The sequence below is a fragment of the Struthio camelus genome, chromosome 1, assembly GCF_040807025.1.
Source record: "Struthio camelus isolate bStrCam1 chromosome 1, bStrCam1.hap1, whole genome shotgun sequence".
NCBI classification, from domain to species: domain Eukaryota; kingdom Metazoa; phylum Chordata; class Aves; order Struthioniformes; family Struthionidae; genus Struthio; species Struthio camelus.
The window spans coordinates 156,245,458-156,265,146 of record NC_090942.1 but is presented as its reverse complement, the minus strand read 5'-3'; the positions used below and the strand labels follow the sequence as shown (position 1 = coordinate 156,265,146).

The 19,689-nt window shown below is 39.4% G+C and overlaps 1 protein-coding gene across 3 annotated transcripts in view; it reads right to left on the bottom strand.

The window, feature by feature from the left end:
• Nucleotides 1-531: 531 nt before the first annotated feature.
• Nucleotides 532-19,689, bottom strand: part of RASA3 (RAS p21 protein activator 3) — a 187,326-nt gene continuing 168,168 nt past the window's right edge. For all 3 annotated transcript variants that reach the window (XM_068926036.1, XM_068926047.1, XM_068926026.1), the window contains 12 exons: nt 19,091-19,165; nt 18,399-18,522; nt 17,153-17,259; nt 16,424-16,501; nt 15,406-15,483; nt 14,807-14,880; nt 10,792-10,898; nt 9,731-9,813; nt 5,975-6,186; nt 5,046-5,149; nt 2,953-3,136; nt 532-2,368 (listed from right to left, as the gene is read on the bottom strand). In XM_068926036.1, coding sequence (XP_068782137.1) covers nt 2,293-2,368; nt 2,953-3,136; nt 5,046-5,149; nt 5,975-6,186; nt 9,731-9,813; nt 10,792-10,898; nt 14,807-14,880; nt 15,406-15,483; nt 16,424-16,501; nt 17,153-17,259; nt 18,399-18,522; nt 19,091-19,165 — 1,302 coding nt within the window. In that variant the 3' untranslated portion in view covers nt 532-2,292. The remainder of the gene's footprint in view (nt 2,369-2,952; nt 3,137-5,045; nt 5,150-5,974; nt 6,187-9,730; nt 9,814-10,791; nt 10,899-14,806; nt 14,881-15,405; nt 15,484-16,423; nt 16,502-17,152; nt 17,260-18,398; nt 18,523-19,090; nt 19,166-19,689) is intronic.

Below are 19,689 nucleotides of genomic sequence, written 5' to 3'. Positions count from 1 at the left end.
CTACAAACTCTCAGCAGACACTGAAGAAAACTGCTGCAGACCAAGACTGACTTGCAAAAAAACAGTAACGTGACCAAGCTTGAGCCAGAGAACAGGTCATAGCCAACAAGCAGTGGCGCCACAAGGTCATGAGCCAATCTCAGTGTGAGCTGCCATGCTCCCACTTGTCCCTCCTGTCCTTGCAACATGCTCTAGCCCCTCATCCCTACCAGCAACAACTGTGTAATAACACCAGGAACCAGTTCAAAAGACTGATCTAGCTGAACAAGAACTGCTTTCTTCGCTGGATTAGTTTACAGTTGGCTCAGGTGGCCCACCCAGTTCACTGCACAGTCCCACAGGTACAATGCTGGCCCAAGAGAAGGGGTGGGGAAGGGAGGAAAAGGGAAGATGGGACTCAGCAGCTCCACCAGATTGATTTAAACTCACAAGGATCCCCATCCACAGTCCAACTCTGAACAGCAGGTGCTGTGCCACGGGGCACCCCTAGTGACCACTGTGAACCTAAACAGACTCCAGGTGCACACGCAGTTTTCAGAAATAAAACATTTCTTTTAATTGGCAAGTAGAACACACATTACAGGTCATTAGTATTTTATAAACAATATTAAGTTACAAATACATGTTAAAAATTGCAGTTCATGGCAGCTAAAAGCTTGGAGTCCAAAATGCATCTCTGTAATGCTTCAGTATTTCCCTTTCCCCAGTGTTCTGGGTGAAGATGAATAAAGGATTATTTATCATCTACTAGGAGGTGGTCTACTGCATACTCAAACAAAAAGAAAACCTCATTTCTAAGAGCATCACTAACGAACAGAGGCATTCCAAATAATTCAGCCATCTTAAATCACACCGGATGCAATGAGGACACAATTGAGAGTTACTCTGTAACATTTGGGCAAAGATACAGATATCTTCACATTAAACTGAAGTTCAATGTTTTCTGGTCCAATTCAGCTTAAAATCAACACTAGCTTCTACCCCACAGAAGCTCAAAGTCCATCACACAGGCTTCTGTGCTATCAAAGCTAGATGACTGAGAATTAGACCCTTACACAGAGAAAAATTATGAAGTACAACTAAACAGCATACATAAATATATATATTTAGCAGATCTCTATTCCCCTCCTTAAATGACTTTTGTTGGTATTAGTGAGATACATAGTTCATTCAATTTTCACTACACTCAGAACATTAACAAGTTACCATTATGCGTGTTAATATAGGAAATTACCTTTAGCAAATCTCTTTAAAAAAGTATTTAAAAACATTTTTGGAAAAGTAGAAATCTATATTCCAGAAAACCAAGTGGTACCGGGACAGTGTGGACTCCAGTGCTTAAACATCCTTTCACAGAAAATCCATGTTGACGACTTTGTGCCTGGGACTCAGTGCATCTCAGCTGCCAGACTTGTGTTCTAGTCATCCTTCTTGCTGTTGTGATGAAAAGTCTTCACAATCAGCTTACCTTGCCTTTCCATCGGCAGATTTCCAAAGGTTATCATTACTAGACTGTATAAAAAACCATGCAACTTTGACATTAGTTCATTTCTTACCTACTCACATTTATAGGAGTCAGTTTTATCACATCACTGAGAGTACATTTTCAGTCTGCTGAATGCATCTGGGAAAATGACTTTGTATCTCAAAAATATCAAGAGTACCATTCAGATCTGGATTTCTATTAAAAACTGTGCACATTTAGCAAAAATTATGCTGCCGTAAAAACAAAAGGCCTGCTCATAATACAAGCTACAATGCAAGAGATTACACCAACCAGAGGGCTTTTCTCTGCTTTTTTTTCTAAATGCAGGCATTAAAAGCAAAGTGTTACTAAGCTTTTCCTAAGAGAGCACGAAGGGGTGTGGCATAATATACAGTAACCAGGAACAAAAACAGTAATAAACAATTCTAGAAAATGCTGCATATTAGCAGCATGCTTGGTTTCTGAAACACAAGGAATTGCATGGGAATTGTCAAGATGAAGACCACACAGCTTGATCATTGAACTGATCACTAGATTCCAAGAAACCAAAGCAAATTTAAAAATACACATGACAACAACTGCCTAGAAGGCAGAGTTTTATCATCTGTCAACAACCAGATGAATAAAGTGCATAGCAACTATTGTAACAGTTTCTTGAAAAGAGAATATAACCTTTAGCAAGTCTCAAAGTTTGTAAGCTTGACACTTATCCATACGTTTTGCTACATGTGTGGCTTCCCTTTTGTTTTGCATTTTTAGCTTCACTGATGGACCTTTGAGCACTGTCCTGTGATTTTCGTTGCACTTCAGATGGAATGTGCTGAGATCTCTGACTGCTGCCTAATGTAAGTCTGGAAGCTCTTGTCACCAATAGGATGTTCTCTAAAAGGAAAACAAAATTAGAAAAAGCGTTACACAGAGTTTTCTGTCAGGACATCAAAACCTCAGAATGGAGAGTGAACTGGCAAAACCTTTCCGGGGAGTATGATTTTTAGAGTCATATTTGTAATGATATTCTGCATCTGACTAACTGGAAGAACTGACTGATTGTTGAATTGAGTTCCCTCATCTTTTTATGTCAGCTGTGCCCAAAACTGCTTTGTTTATATGTACACAAAATAAGGTCATATGGCTGTATCAGCCACTCCTACCACTTCTAAACCAACGTTCTCGAATACACACTAAATACATGTGCCTTCTGCTATTTACTCCCTATTTTATGGGCACAGGTTCAAAATTAGAAAAAATAATCACACTTATCTTTATGAATAAAACTATATTAAAAAAGTACTTAAACATTCCTTACAACCCTTTAAAGTACCATGGTATCAATCCTAAAGTCAAAATCTTACTTTGCACGCATTTGCAGGATCTTTTCTGAGCATGAATAGGGTGACAGCCAGACAATAAGCAAGTGAATTGCTGTCTCCCAGGACTGTTCCTCTGTTTGGACAACCCATACTTACTGGCTTCCATATTTTGTCTTCTTAAATTTATCCCTCTTATATTGAGCATGTTCCTGCTCTAAAGTTCCGACACCTTCAATGATCAGCTTTAGTGTTTTATAAGTCTCCTTAGGGTCATCGATGATAAATGTTGAATATTCTTCTTCTTCAGGTCCATCATACACAGATTTGCTGCCACAGGCCTCTGGGAGAAAAAAATAGGGTACAAGAATAAGTAGGAATAGGTCTGAAAAAGTGGAACAGGCAGACTAAAAATACTCTGTCTGGGGTTCACACAGGCCAGCAGATCCTAAACTTAGTTTGCCTCAGTGTGACCATCACAGCACTGCAGCTGACATCAACGGTGACAGCAGAAGAGGTCATTCCCTGTCCTTCTGCTAGGCTGCTTTGTAAGCATAGAGGCTGGCTTGTTCCCACTCTTTCTTCTGGTCTCATAAGGAAAGGGCAACAAGCCTGGTAGCTGCTCCCAACTTTGTGCTAAGCTGTGCTCTGCTGTGCTGGTAGTGCTCCTATCTCCTCTCAGAGGAAAGAAAAAGATTTATTTAAAAAAAAAAAAAAAAAAAGGCAGGCCAGGTTTTTTCCTGTGCACATAACTGAGGCAGCTCTAGTACCACTAGCAGAACCACGCACACACTTTGAGAACTGACACAGGCCAAAACATGCCACTTCGCTGCAGGACCGGCCTGCATAAAGTCAAGTACTTTCTTGTCAGAAAGCAGGACAGGTAACGTTCATAAGCAGCAGTTAAGCAGCAAAGTGTGGCTCTTCACAACAGACTGAATTTGAAAGAGAACTACAGGTTGAAGCAGGCATGGAAGACGTTTTACCACGTTACCCCCAAAAGAATCAGAAAGCAAGTGTAAGTAGAACATATCACAACTGTTGCCTGGCTGCCTGCTAAAGGAAATATTCTACGAGGGAGTGAGCTGTAACATTACCTTCTCATCTCATCAGTGAACTTCGCTGCGTAAGAGACTAGGACACTGCTTACATAAACACATGCAACATTTTCATCATGTAGTTTACTGCGTTGTGGCTGACCATATTAGAAGGTGAAAGAGAATATTTTACTCGCCTCTATTTTTCCCTAACTTTACATAGTTTTACTGCTGTTTCATTTCTCAGCTTTCAGGTTACCTTCCCCTTGCTGTACTGTCTGTGCCAGACCTGTGTCCTTTTCCCCGTCACTGAAACCAGATGCTGGCGCTGGCACTGAGGATTCGGAACAGGGGAAGCTGGGCATGGGTTCAGGCAGCTCGGAAGTGGTGGGGGATCTTAAGTTTGCAATTGCATGGCGGCCAGGAATGGATTAAAGTGCTTTCCAAGCTGCATGTTTGACACCACTGGCTTATTTCATATTATAAAATAAAGTACTATTTAAAGGTTAGTGCCACAGTGAAGGCTTCCCTGCCACTCCCTGTACTAAATTGGGATTTCAAGTCTGGCATCATGTACACCGGATACTTTTCTTGGCATGCCTACCAGTACTAACTTCCTCTGCTGTCTCTTCTTTGAGCCTTCATTTTATATCTCTGTTCCCCCCAGCTCGAGTGTTTCCCAGCCCAAACTTCACTTTTCATTTCAGAGACGTCCACAAGGGTTAGCTTTTGTTGATAACTCTAGAACAGCCTGCCTGAGGAAACCACGTGAATCCAGTCTGTTCTTGGGAACTGAATCAGAGAATGCACACATGGCTTCTGGTAACACAAAACCCTGTTACACTGAAACCTCAACTTTGCTGGTGCTTCTTTTCAGGATCAGTAAACTTCTGGTTTAGTGTACGCAGTGATTTGTCAATTTAGAGCACGCAAGCTATGCTCTGAGCCTATGCTATTTTAGGACACCGTGGTTAAGACTGTATTTCAAACAACTGTTTAACATGCAAAGAACTTTGCACAGACTATGAGATTGCGGAGTGTACCAAAAATAATTCAGGCAACTGCCTCAAGGCAGTAGGAAGGGAAACAAGTTAAATAATGGCCGCTATATTAAGGGAACGTGATCTGCAAGGCTAGTCTAGTTAGAACAAAATTTTTCAAAAGTACTTTCACCTTGCTAAATATATTGGAGATGCAAAGATCTTTCATCCTCACCTTGCATTTTTTCCAATTTTGACATATATGAGTTGAAAAGAGAGTAGATGCGCTCCGTTTCTCTATCTCCATCTATATCCAGTTGTATATTGGCCGGCAGGCCTCTGTAAGGCATCAGGAAGGGAGGTAGAAGTTAGATTATAGATAGTGTATCATGGCATAAAAAACACTTAACAAGATGATAGCACATGTGACTTTCATGCTTAAAAGTACTCATAAAAGCTATCAGATTTTATGTAAAGAATCTTGAAACTTCCTATTTTTCCCAGCAGAAAACGTAAACAAGCCCAAAACTCCTTTGTGCCCAGATTATCCAACATGCTTTTATTCTAAGTTGAAAGGGTAGACTCTACCAGTATCCAGACACTTTGGTGAATTAATCTACTATAGCCAGATGGAGGAGCTCAAGCACTGAGTTCGCAACTATTCAGATTTTATACTCTGAGACCAGCAACCACTACAGACTTGCTGCCTCTCTCATTTTAGATGAAAATAGTCTCCTAGGAACTGGACAGTACCTCTTCATTTAACAGAGGCTATGAGAGGGCTCTCAGAAAAGATCGGTTAAGAATGAAGTCTAGAAGCAAAAGCTTCTCAGTTTCAGAAAACTTACAAACAGCAAAGTTGCAGGGATTTCTGGCATTTTTACTAACAACAGATGGCCTGAACAAAAAATACCTTATCCCACAATGGACTCCTGTCAATGCCTTGAATTCAAAAGCGTTCAGCATGTTGACCAGGATATGCAGATACTGACAGCATAAGGAAGACAACTAAGATGGTCTTTGACAGCGTTCCTCGTTGGAGCCGAGAACTCCAAAGCGCTGGTGCACCTCGTAGATCTCGGCAACTGCATATCTGCAGGCACTCTGCAGAGACACATATCCCCCTGGCAAAATCTAGACCAATGTCATGTTGTCAGTTCTTACCCTGTGCAGGGTGTGCAGCCAGGAGTATTATCTGCAGTAGCTTTACAGCAAAGCCAGTGGCCATTAAGATAGGCAGAAGGGTGGTAGACCGTGAGGCGCTTCTTGTTGCATTGGCTAACTTTGGTGAGTATATCAATCCAGTCCTTGGCCTCCACACAGTTATTTGCCTGGATATACAGGACTCTTCTTTCAGGCTGTATCACCTGGAACATCTGCAAACAAGGAAATAAGTCACAGAATAAACCACCAGTATGAGTCGAACTTAACACTGGGCACAGACAGAAGATTTATTAAAGGGAAAAGAAAGCATATGAAAAGAATACACCAATAAATATATTTCAACACAAAACCAAGCAGCAAATGTGCTGTTAAAACAACAAGACCTTTCACCTTGTACAGGAATAAGATCCTGTTCCCGTAGGAGATGATTTAAAACCAGCTAATACCAACTTGCTGGGCTGGGCCTCTGCAAGATTTGCTGTCAGTCTCAAAGATGCAATTTAAATAATGCTGCAGCTCCGATTTTTGGAAGGCTGACAGAAGAAACGAATGCAGGGCTGAAAGGAAATGCTAGTCAGCAGGAGTCAGGAAAGGGAAAATCAGAGTTTGGATCCAGCCTTCATGACAGCTTTGCTTTATTTAACACTGTCATATCACCAGTCTTTTTAACATGCACTTCAGCCCAATTCTTTCCTTTTAATAACTCCCATGCTTCTGTGCCCCAAAAATATATCTGCTATTAGAAAATCAGTCATGCAGTTTTCTGTGTATCTCTTTAACCACCTGTGCATGGTTCAAATAACTACACGTTAATTCTGCATTGTCTTAGGCACTCCAAATCTAAACTAGAGCTTTCCTGCCTGTTCAAAACATCTTGTAACCTAAGCTGCAACAACTGCATTTATTTTCTTCCTCTTGAAGAAGCAAGTTTTTGATGCACAGCCCTCTTGCTTGGTTATATTGATCTTACACTGAAGATAATTAAGCTAATGACCTTAACCATGAATGCTGGGAAGGCAAGTGTCAGCCATCTTCATTTCCTCTAACTTCTGCAAACACTTAAATTTTAATGGGTTTTTCCTCCCTGTATCAACTAAATCATCCTTTTCCCTGTCTACTTTCCCATTTGAATATTCAAGTCATCAGATATTATGTTACCCATAAAGAAAATTATTTTCCAAACAGCTGGTTCCTCTGTGCTTTTTAAAAAACAAACAAAAAACCTTGTGCATTACACAGGCCTGAAACGTTGGCCTGATTTCTTCACCTAGCAGGTTAGGGTGATGTTGCTGACTGGCACAATGTGGTTGACCAGCCACAATCTCTTCTCCCTTTGTGATACTCTTCAGTGTCCATCCTTCAAAATGGTTTGCAAATATACTTGCTAATTAACGAGCAACCAGCTTTAATTAGTGTCATTTCTGAAAGGGAATAAAAAGCTCCAACAGTCATTTCCCCAGATTTTCACATGGATGTCAGATATCAGTTGGAAAAGCACAAAGGCTACCATAATACCGGTGGAGGAGTGCTATCAGCAGCTGTGATCAGTCCAGCATTGCTGAAATACAGACTAAAGAGTTATTTTAATAAAACTTTTCAGGCCAGAACTAGCAATTTTGAGTTTGGGAGATGGGGAAAGAATGAAAGGGGAAGACAGGAGTGTGCAGCTTAACTCTCATTTAACACAGAACCGCAAGGAAGAAAAAAACGTTAACACCCTGCTGGGCTGAATGGAGCCTTCTGCATTACAACAAAGGAACAGATTTAAGGGCTATGGCTTTGCGTAAGGGGATACCAGTCTAAGTAAACCAACATATGGCACCCGTTATTCAAAAGCCAATAACTAAGCCAAGAATTACAAGTGGTTATAAGACCTTTACACTCTCAAAAGCACCAGTTGCTCCTCAAACACCACTGAAGACCTGAACAGTACTTAGAAAAACAAAAACAATTCCCCCCCCCCCCAAAAAAAAACATTAGCTCCCCCGACCCCCAAAACTCTGCTCAGGAAGATGAAGGCTGCTTGAGAGGTGGTGAACAGACTTTCTGGCCTTACTGCCAGAAATGCAGACTTACCAGAAGTGAGGAAAATAGATTTGGATCAATTCTGTGCACAGATGCATGCAGAATATTTATAGAAAATTTGGATTTTTAATCACACTTAGCACCCAGGATTGACTATCCACTGCAAATACATCTGCTATGTTTTTTGAGAATTCTGTCCTTGTTCTGGTACTCTATTTATACATATAAGACAAATTGAAATATATTAGCATGGGAAGGTGGCAACAGTATCTTCTACCACTTATAGAAAGACTCTGCATTTTACTTTGTGGAATGAACATAAACTCCTTAATTCCCTATGTGATACTGAACTTAGACATGCAAGATCGCCAAGTTTCTGTTTGTAGTCAGAGTACTATTATCTGACGTTAGCAATAAGGGGATATTCTTCCTATAACAAATATCTATAATAAAGGGATGTTCTGAATGCATTTTATCCCAGTAGAATCAGCATAAATTAAAGACTGTCTTCACTAAAGAGTTAATCGGAGTTACAGCTCAGCTCCTCTCCGTACACAATAACTTTTATTTCAACTGTGTGGCTACTCTTAGTTCAAGTAGGCTACCGTGCAGAGCACAGAAGGCTATAGTTCAAGGCAGTCCTACTCATCACGTGTCACCATTGCCTTCTGGTAGCTTGAAAATTATTTTGCAGCTTAGCTGCTTTTACTTATCTTAGGAGGAATTAACATGACTTACAAAGACCAAAGCCAGCTACACAGTGAAGATGGGCTCTAAGAGCAAGTGAGCTGGAACTTATTCTGTCTTTTAACAGAGATGAAGGCACACTACCAAAATAACATCTGAAGTGGGGGAAAATACCGGAGAGTCGAACACAGTCTCACTTCGACAAAGTGCTGTTGAGGAGACAAGCACAGAGCCTAGCATATTGCGTAGGTTTGAGTACCGCCCTGAATAGTGCCCAGAAGCAGTGCAGACAGTGGGAAAGACTTAAAGGCAGAAAAGCTGAAAGTCACAACCACTTATGTTTCTAAATATCTACTCTTTATACACATAAAACACTAAGATTTTTATTTTAAATAAAATTTTAGGATTGTGCTCAGCTTTACAGGCAGAAGAGTATTAAAAAGGCTCCTAACATCATTTAAACTGATCACGTCTAAGAACTGTTTTGGCACAATGGATAGTATGTATAACATACACAGAAGTTAGCAGCAGTGCTCCATGCATGAGAAGTACAGCTGTATTTCCCATAATGTGGCAAAATGCTACACCATACTGGCACAGCATAGATGTTATTCTGGCACAGGACCTAAACCAAATACATATGCACTTCCGTTACCCTACAAAGAAATTCTGATAGTTGGAACAAGATGATGTCATCCTTCACCGAAACAAGCAATCAGTTTCTCCCCTAGAGATCGGTCTGACAAAGTGCAGGGACCCGATTATTTTACCTGTGTCCGACACTACGGAGCCCAGATAGCTGATCAGCAGTGGTTAAGTACTGAGTGTGCTGCACATCACGAAACCCAAGGACTGCTGACTGGGCTGTTAAGAATCTGAATGGGCTGTACTTTTGGAAACTCTTGCTACTATATACAGAACAAGCAGCTGTGGTTGTACATCTTTCAATAGAAACCCAATCCGGGTTACAAAAGGGAAAAAGGCGATTAGGCTGATCGGGATCCACCAACCTAACGAGTAAATTAATGAAGATGACCTACTTACATTTTTCATTTTAAAGGACTCCTCCTCCAGTCTTTCCACCGCCAGAATGTTTTCTATTGGAATGCTGCATAGAGGATGATCACCTGCCGAACACACACACAAACACACACCAACACTGAGCAACTTGTTCAAACTCAACTTCACCCTCTGTCGTTACTCTAAGCAGCATCTCAGTTTCTTTGAAGACTATCGTGACCGCACAGGAAAAAAATCTTTAATTGAACAGGGATTTACTAGCATGCCCTTGAAGTATTATCTTAATTTCACTTCTGTTCTCAGCTGCACTAGGTTATGCTAGCAAACCTTTTAGAAATAGACTACTGCAGCAGGACACAGTATATTTACTGAGGAAGTGACAGGCAAAGAAATCATTCCTGTCAACTCAGCAGGACTAAGGTGGTGGTGGTGACATAAGATCTCAAAGCTGAGAGCGAAATGATGACCAGCAGCCTCCAGGCGCTACTGAATCTGAATCTGTTTCCTCACCTTTCTCACTCCATATATATTTATATGATGGAAGAGTGGTATTCTAACACAAAGCACTACTGAACGAACAAAACCAATCTGAGAAAAACAAAATCCTTCATACTAGGCAACATTAAGCGAACAAACGTTTGCAAGTTCAAAGTTTTCAGTCAAACTCCTGCCTACGGCAGTCCATTGAGCCAATGCTACAGAGTTTACGAGAATGAGCTGAGATGTATCTGACAATGCCTAACACAATCCAAATTCTAGTGTAAGGTATTGGAGCTCCTGGGTTTTCTTTCCTCAGGCAATCTACTAAGTGACTGTGAAGCCTATAGATTTAGTTAATAACTGATATTATAAAAACAACCAAATAGTTCACTAATTTATACAATCCTGCACTATCCGAGAACCTTCTCTATCAATCAGCACAGATATACTAAAATGCTGGCAAGAACATATAGGCTAACAGGACTTCTCTGCACTCTGCCTTCTACAGTTACAGATCTAGATCTCGTTGTTCTGTTCTTATATAAACTTTATGTTTCAATCTCTACTTTTTTTGCATTAAAAGAAGATAGGCAAACCTTTGTTACCTTTGCTTTTCTGATAGGTAAATTCGTGGTTTGTCAGGCGAAACCATCTCTTCTTGAAGTTTTTCATACCAAATCGTTTTCTTCCTTGTGCTCTTTTGATCATGAACCTAGTAGACAGGACAGCAGATGTTACACCAATACACTGCATAATCTATAAACATACTTATTTTATATGTGCATATATACACACACGCATATGTTTTACATATATAGACACACACGCACACGTGATGGCACTTGCAAAGCTTTAGGAAGGGACACACAGTGTTTTCTAATTACTGAGGCTTTGTTTTGACGAGGAAACAAAAGTCCCATTTTGATAGGTTCACTGTGTCTGTTATCTAAGCCTGCCCTTTTTCCAAATCTAGATATGTGATAAACATGTAGCTTGACTTGTGGTCTACATGTGGACTCCAATTAGTTACCTGAAGTGTAACAGCTTTTGCCCTTTCTTCAGTTACAAACCCAGTCAGAGGATTTCCTACTACAGCAGGAAAAGAGGGCTGAGCATGGCTAGCATGGATCTGCTAAGCCAGACCTAACTATACCATGATTTTCAGCTGTGAGAAAGCTCCAGAGTTTTAGAGTATTTTTAGTAATTAAAAGGCAGGTGTAAAGTCTCCGGGAGCACCAGGACTACACCTCACACACTTTAGTCACTCTCATGCTCTAGAAAAACTCAGGACTTTCCACAACTCCATTTGCAATTGCACACTGATGCTGCAGCTGGACATGTGTTTTCAGTAACAACACAAAAAAACTTAATGGTTCAAAGCCATAAGCTTTTGTTGGTGTGTATGCTGGGGTGGGGGTGAGGGGAGGGGGGTGTCACGCAGTGAATTGTCAGCTTCAGTTGATTTCAAATTTGAACTGGCTTACAAGGAACTGCGACACATCTAGCGTCTTCCAAACTACTAAACCAATGCAAAAGTTCCAAGGTGACTTTGGAAAGCTTGCTGATTTCATACTGCTCGGCATCACTTTGGGTGAAAACTGCACAGGCATACACAGTAGGGAGTTGACAACAGCTACTCTACACGTTGCACTATCATACAAAATGCAGAATTGTGTAACGGGGCCAGTAAAAATCACTTACTACAGAGTAGTTTTTAATCGGGTAGGAAAGCACTATACAGCACAAAGCACATACACAATACAGACAACAGTGAGGGATTTGGTTCAAGATTTTCAAGAGCAGAGCTAAAACTCTTGCAACAGCCAATATTGTTTCTCACTTGTGATACCTAGACTTAGGAACAACTACATTATATCCAACGAAACAGCAGTTAAAAGCTAAAACAGAAACCGAAGTTCCTTCAAACTAACTATTTTGTGACGAGCTGGGCTGATTCATGCCTGCTGCTCATTAGCCTCTAAAGTTCTGGAGACAAAAGGCCGAGAAGCAGCATATACAGCAACAGATCCTTTTAAAACATAGTTATACCCCATTCTTAAAAGGCTCAGCTACTATCTCAGATCTTGTTCCTGGATTGCTTGAGAAAGATTTAATACAACCATACGAATCAGGTCCTCATCAGGTTCACCCCAGGTGGGTGGTAACTCTTGTGTTGTAAGGTTATGGCAAATTTCAAGAGAAGAGGAGATATCCTTGGGTGGACAATATGCTCTTCATGTTAGTGTCTCTTCTTTTTCATGTAGGCACCTGAAGGTGACTTACAACTGTAAACTGTCCTACCGAGCCTCTCCCTTTTAGAAAGGCCCACTCCACGCTGCAGAGAGCACATTCCTAATTAAATTCTTCCTTGCTGTTTAAAAATCACATTTTATATGTTGCATCAGACACTGGATATTTGTGGAAGAAGGACCTGTTTTTGATATTAGAACAGGAAGGGCTTCGAAGCTCCAAAGCTACCTTCAGTAATTTATCCAAGAGAAGAGCGTGCTTTTACTTCCCACAGATAGGTGACAAGTATTCAGAACCACATAGGAGTTTCAAAGTTAATTTAAAGGATTTCACTGTTTTTAACATTTACAGAATGTGTGAGAAGCTGGAGCAAACAGTCAGAAACACAAAGGGAAAAAATATGAACCACATTTCAGTGCTGGATGGTTGGAGAAACCTTCTATTCCCGTGGTTATGGTAGACCTGAGTTTGGATCTGCATTAGCTTTACTTGGAAGCATCAGCATATCCCTTTCACCCACAGGAATGGCAGGACTAAGTCTCCTTTTAGTTCTCTTCCTCTTGGAAAGAATCAGACAGAAAGCTGTAGAGCAGCAATGGCATGATGAATGCCAGCCATGGCACAAGTGTCAGTGACTAATCTCGGGTATGGTCCACCCAAAAAGTACATATGCTATAGCTTTCTGACTAGATGTTCTTTTAACAGAAAAGAAATATAGATTACAAAAAGAAAATGAAACAAGCAAAAATGTGGTATGGGGAAAGAGAAACCTTTCTAACCAGCCAAACAATTGATTTGGAAAATAATCAAACAAAGGCTGTGAAATTTCCCACCCACTCCCCGTGACAAAAACATGACAATAACACAAAAGGGCATGGAAAATACACACTTGAAGCCCACTCCTTAACCTTAAGAACAATTTACTTGAATCTTACTTAAGAGGAGCCTAGAAAATGCATAGCAACTTCATAGTCGCATTCTGACAGCCTCACTGCATATGTATACTGAACATTAAGTAAATCTCAGTAATTCTTGGATCCTTTGCCTACAGATAAAAGCCCTTGCTTCTCTACTTTCAGCAAATTTTTTACTTTAAGGCGGCGGGGGGGGGGGGGGAAGGACTTGGTCAACATCAAGAAATAGGTAACACAACACTCTGCTGGTTTTGCATAGGCATTTCAAGATTATTAAACAGAATACTTCCTTCCCAAAGTTAAGTCAGCCAAGTCTGTTGCTGTGAAGGAAGGACACGCTGTCAGCAGGTAGCTACAGCAAAGCACCAACTGCCCCTACCATCTTACCTGCATGAACTATTACCATCAACTTTCTTTACTGTTAGTTTAAGAGTCCTTACAACAGCAGGCACAGGCCGAGCAAGAAAAGACAGAAAAAAATCAGACAGGAGCAAAAGAAAGACAGAGGCAGAAAAAAAATCATGTTTCAGAGCTAGAGGGAAAAAATGTTACAAGCTATACATTTATTTTCAAAAACAAGAGAATGATAAATGCATAGAATTAAAACAGACGAAGTGGCTTTTGGGGACAGACCTTCATCAGAGGACTAAAGTGAACTGCAGAGGCTAACTGGAAATGGTAGTCACGTTTTTACTGCAAACCTACTTTTTACATGACTTACAACTACCATGAAAGCTTACTTTCAGCAGGGGTTCAGCTTACTGAGTTCTGACAGGATGAATAGGGATTTTTACTTTCTTCCTCCCAGCCCAAAGAAGCTGTTTCCACAACACACTTAGGTGATCTTACCAATTCATTTTTAAAACAGAAAGAAACGTCAGAAAGAAATGTCAACAGTTTGTCCCTAAAACTGAACTAGCATATAGAACATGGTGGGGGGGGGGGAAAAAAAAACAACCAAACCTAAAACCAGAAACTGTTCCAAGCGTATCACAAATTTCCTCAAACGGCCATGGTAACGATTAGCTTATGGATTTTTTCATAGGGCAGCAACAGCAAAAGCAAATTCCATTTGCAGGCTTTGCCCTCACTAACATATTCAGCATCTGCCTTTCACAGTGGAATTTTACAGCTTTTGCTCACTGGAGTAATAAAAATTGAACTTGATTTTAACACAGCACTGATTTAACTTTATTTTGCCTTAGCTGTGCTAATTAAGTTCTACAGGCTTCTTTTTCCTCCACATATTTCAGAACATACTTAAATTAAAACGTTTAAATCAAATGAAAGGATGTTAAAATAAACTATAGCAGCCACAGAGGGTAGAAACAGCAATACAAAAATTTTCTGACATGTTTCTCTGAACATATGGATGTAACGGGGGGGAAAAAAGATAGCTGTCTTAGAATGGTAACAAGCACAGAAGTACAAGTTTTTGCTGCAAGTGCATACTTACCCTTCTTTAAGTAATATAGGTTGCTCTATGCTCTTGTGATCTCTCCTTCCTGATGACGAAATCAAATCTAGAAACTAAAAGGTGAAAAAAAGCATAGATAGGAGAACAGTACAGCATTAGGCAAATTAAATTCTTTAACATTTGTACAGCACTGCGCTACAAGAAAATACTGTAAAAGTAGTTAAACAGAAGGGTATGGCAAGTGCTTGAGGAATTTGGGAGATTTCTTGGGTTTTATACCAAAAATAGCACAAATGCTCCTAAGTGCAAAAACTGCAGATGACCAGCCCTTCTTTCACTTCCTTTTGGACTAGACAGTTTTCATCACAGATCTACAGCATCCTGTAACGCAAAAGTCTCAAGCTCTAAGCCGCAGCTTGTTGATCTAACCGAATTATTAAATAAAAGTAGATCCAAAGAGATTCTATTATTGACATGCACACAATTCGATGCATGTTTCTTGAACATTACAGTTACTGACAGTCTGCTTTTTCTAGCACACGTTTGCTGATTTCCAAGTCGTATTGATGCAGTTTAGTTTTCTGAGCATCACCTTCCACTGCACAGTAATATTTTCAGCACACACATGCATTACTTACATTTTTCACTGCATCTGCATATTTCTGCTCATTAAAATAGTCATAAAAAGTAGCCATGTAGGATTCCTTGAAGCTAGCCTGAAATACAAAACCAAAACCATGCGAATCGTGATACAGTTTATAGCTAAAATATTATTGTTAGCAGCAGTAGCTCATGAGACAAATCACCACAGATAAGAGGGTTTTTTTCTGGTTGTAAGAAAAAGAAGCAAAAACTACTTCAATGTCATTCAGCATGCACTCAGTACTACCCAACTTTTTATTTCAAAAAGGTAGCAGAATGCATTCCAAACGTTCAAACCGCTATAGTTAATACTGCATTCTTCCAAAGCTTTAAGGTTTTGCTTTGGTTTTCAGTCTTGGTCTTAAAAGAAGCTGACAAAAACAGGAAGAGAGAAAGAATTCTGTGGTCTCAAAGGATTCATCACTGGGGTACAGACTGATCTACAGTTGGCTCTGTGCATCCTAAGTAGACCATCAGGGACCTGAAATTATCACTAGACAGAGCAGTTTGGTGGCCTATTTACATGTTTCATTTCAATCAAATGTCCAGAGAACGGGCATCTAGATTTAGTAGCACCATTGTCTTGCAGAAAATGGAACTAGTAGGAAAAGCACAGCCCTTCCCCACAGTGGGGGATTCTTCTAGGTTAAGCTTTAAAATGCTGAGACAACCCGAAAAGCCATGCAGAGCTGCTACCACGTACCAAGGCAAGCAGAGGACGTATTGAATTTCCTCATTGCTACCTTTCTTTCAAAGGGATGGAACGAGAAGCCCTGGAATAATCCTCTAGGATAGTGGCACACACAATTTTGCTTTATTAAAATGTAGTTCAAATAAAGGCAGGTTTATTTCTCCCTATGAACTTGTGTGGCTTATAATCAAAGCAATAAATAAAAGTTTTTCATAAGCCTTGAGCAACTCCAGCATTTGAAAGGCTTAATTAAGAAGAATGATAAAAGCATTTAAAAAATTGCTTTCCTAAAATAAACCTTTTAATGGAAATGTCACACTTACAGATTTAGATTTTGATAAGCTGCCCAGTGTTTGAATAGTCTTAGAGATAAGCGTCAAAGTTCGAGAAGTCTGAGGATCCTAAGAAAGAGAACAATGGTATTACATGGACTGGATATTTAAGACATGGCACAAAGGAAGGTAAATTACATTTCCTATTTCACTTGCAAAAAATTAACATAAAATTTAAAAAGTCCAAATAAAACAGTAAAAGAAAAAAAGTAGTTTATTTTAAAGGCATCTGACTCTTGTAAGCAATCATGTTTCATAGCTACCTTATTGCCTTTGGTTCTCTGAAGAACAATCACATTCAAAAGAGAAGTCAATCTTGAAAATTGTTTGAGTCCTTCCCACCCCCAGTCAGAACAACTACGTAAAGTTTCGAGTAACTTGCTTAACACCCAAAACATCAAGTGTTGCTGACGAAAATCAATCCAGGATTAATGTAAGGCAGTAAAAATGAAGCAGTGATTATCTTTTCCACAGTAACTTAGACCTTCTACCTTGTTTGACCTTCTTTTAAAATTCACCGATCCTCCCGTACCTTCTAAGTTGTTCACACACACAGTCATTCAACACATACTCCACATGCAAGACAAGCCTAGCAGACCCATAAACTGACCAAGCTATTTCTCCTAAAGGCTATGAAAAGAATCAGAGCAAGCAACCCGATAAACAGACTACACTGACAGAACCATATACATAGCTAGAAAAAATTGATACAGTACTTACTGGATGGTGTGGTGTAAGCTGAAAGAGGTTTGGAGAAAGAATGGCAGGAGCAAAGAATCTCAAGAAAATAAAGCTGCTGACGGCTGTATACCTCACATCTAGGTCACCTATAAAAAAAATCTGCTCAGCATTTCATGAATCCTTTCTTAAAAACCTTCTGCAATTGTCTGAATGCCTTCAAAAAGCTAATTCAAATATGTGCTGCAAATGCATATATCTGCAAGTTAGAGGATTAACTGATGATAGAAGACTTGGAGCCAGAGATTAGCTACCGTAAAACAAAAGAAACATCAATGATAGCCTTTTAAAAAGAAGTAACATGACAAGAACACCATTCGCTTTCTCATCACACAAGAAATTTTGTATGAACGTCAGATATTCAATCTATGCAACCAAAGCACGATGAATAACTTGCACAGATTACAGAAAGTTCAGCACAGAGGCCAACTCTCACTATTTAGTTATAGCCCCAAGCACCACAGCAGTACAGTCTTAATGCTCCTGTTCCTTTTGGTAATTACACAAATACATAATTTTTTTTCTTGTATAAAACAGATAAAGAACACAATGGGATAATCAATGGCATTCTGCTCGAGCTTCTCTATTGTGAATCAACTAGTTAAAAACTGAACTCGTATTACTCTCTCTGAAAAGTTCTATTCTCATCTGCTTCCCTTAGTGGAAACATGTAGGTTGGTATTTTTGGTTGGATTCTGTTTTTATGTTGCTGCTGCTTCTCAAAGAGCCAATACAACTAAGAGGGCTTGGAATGAATTCTCTCACAACAAGCAGAAACCCTTTGAACCATATGGGCCCCCTCAAGCTATGAGCTTGCAATGATTCTAATAACTTATAGATTGGCCTTTATTACAGACTGATGTATCAGCAGAAAATCATGCAGCTGCACGGAGTCTGCAGAATGAGCCATTACAAAAGCCTGAACATTTGAGAACCGAGTACCATTTGTAAGTGTTGATTCCACAAATATATACCACCATACTGCTCTTTCTAAACGCTGTTTTCCTTTGAAAGATATTTAAGAAAATCTCATATAATCACCAAAAGTTCTGTTCTTTGTGCAACAAGTTCTCAAGGGAAAAACAGTATTAATATGCACCACAAACTGTATTTTAGATAAGCTGCTGTTCAATTAAATAAATCCATTATGGATCATGCAGAATAGTAGACTACACACACATTTAAAAGCTACCACAGATAGGAGATAAAAGAAGGCATAGTAACTTACCTTGAAAACGTTTGGCAGCTGACTCTCTCAGCGAAAAGAAAATATCGCACATCACTGTAGGACAGCTTACACCAGATTTTGTAATTACAGTAAAAATGCGATCAACATATTGCCTCAAGTTCTCCTGAAAAATATAATGATTATGACAAAATTAATGTCTTTTCCCGTTGTGGAAAGAGAGACTATTCTTGTTCTTAGGCATAATGGCATCACTATGACAGTCCTACTTCCAAGATAATATACTTGCAAAACACTCAGTGATACACTCTTTGGTAAATGTGCGTATTCAAGCACAAGAGTAAAAGCGTTACTTCTGTGAAAAGGAAACATCCAGCGATATGGCATATTGTTCCTTTTTACAGCATTGTTTTCTATGATATCACTAGGCACCACTAGAGCTGGTTATCCTTGCTTCCAAGTGCTATACTGAGCATTCAGTCATTTGTCAGCAAGTCCTAGTCTTGTTTGTTTGCTGATTTTTTTTGACATTCTGCAGATATCATGTTTCAGCATTATGCCTTATAGCTTAATGTGAAGCTCATGTAAAATAATTATACACACTTTGTGGTGCTAAGAAAATTTCCAGTGCATTCTAACGAATGACAGATTTATTTGCAACATAAAACGTCTGAGGACCTCAGTTACAGAAACTCTATTTACAGTAGCGTGCATCTTCAAAATCTAATACATACCCTGTTATTTTCCAGGTTTTCACCATCTTTTAATTTCACAGGATCAATTTCACAAGGTTTATGGACCTGGCAGATCTAGAAAAAATATATTGAACAATATATAGTATATTAGTTTATCTTCAAGCAGGAAAAAATTTGTAAAAAGCAGTCTGTTAGTTTTGTGGGTAAACAGCTGAACCCAACTTCATAATGTGTTTTTTTTTTTTCCCTTTTGATAGATAGAAGTGTCAAAGTTAAATTACCTGTGATCTTTTATTTTTCCAAAAAGTAACATTAATTCGTTCTACTTTAGCCTTCAACTGAAATGCAGACTTGTTTGTTAAACCCTCTCAAGCATAGCTGATTAAGAAAAAGACGTATTTTGCCAAAACAGTTGACTTTAATAATATATCTTTATTCTTCAAAAACATAACATTTCTTGATGAATCTTTAAAAGAACAGCTGAAGAAAGTGTCAGTCATTTAAAGGAAATCTGTGGTCTGAAAGTATTGCTCGACAACTGCGCTAAAGAACCCCACCCCTACCACTCTGGACTAGGTAGATAATAAACCATTGCTACAACACATTCATCATATAACGCTATCTGTGAATAATTTTAT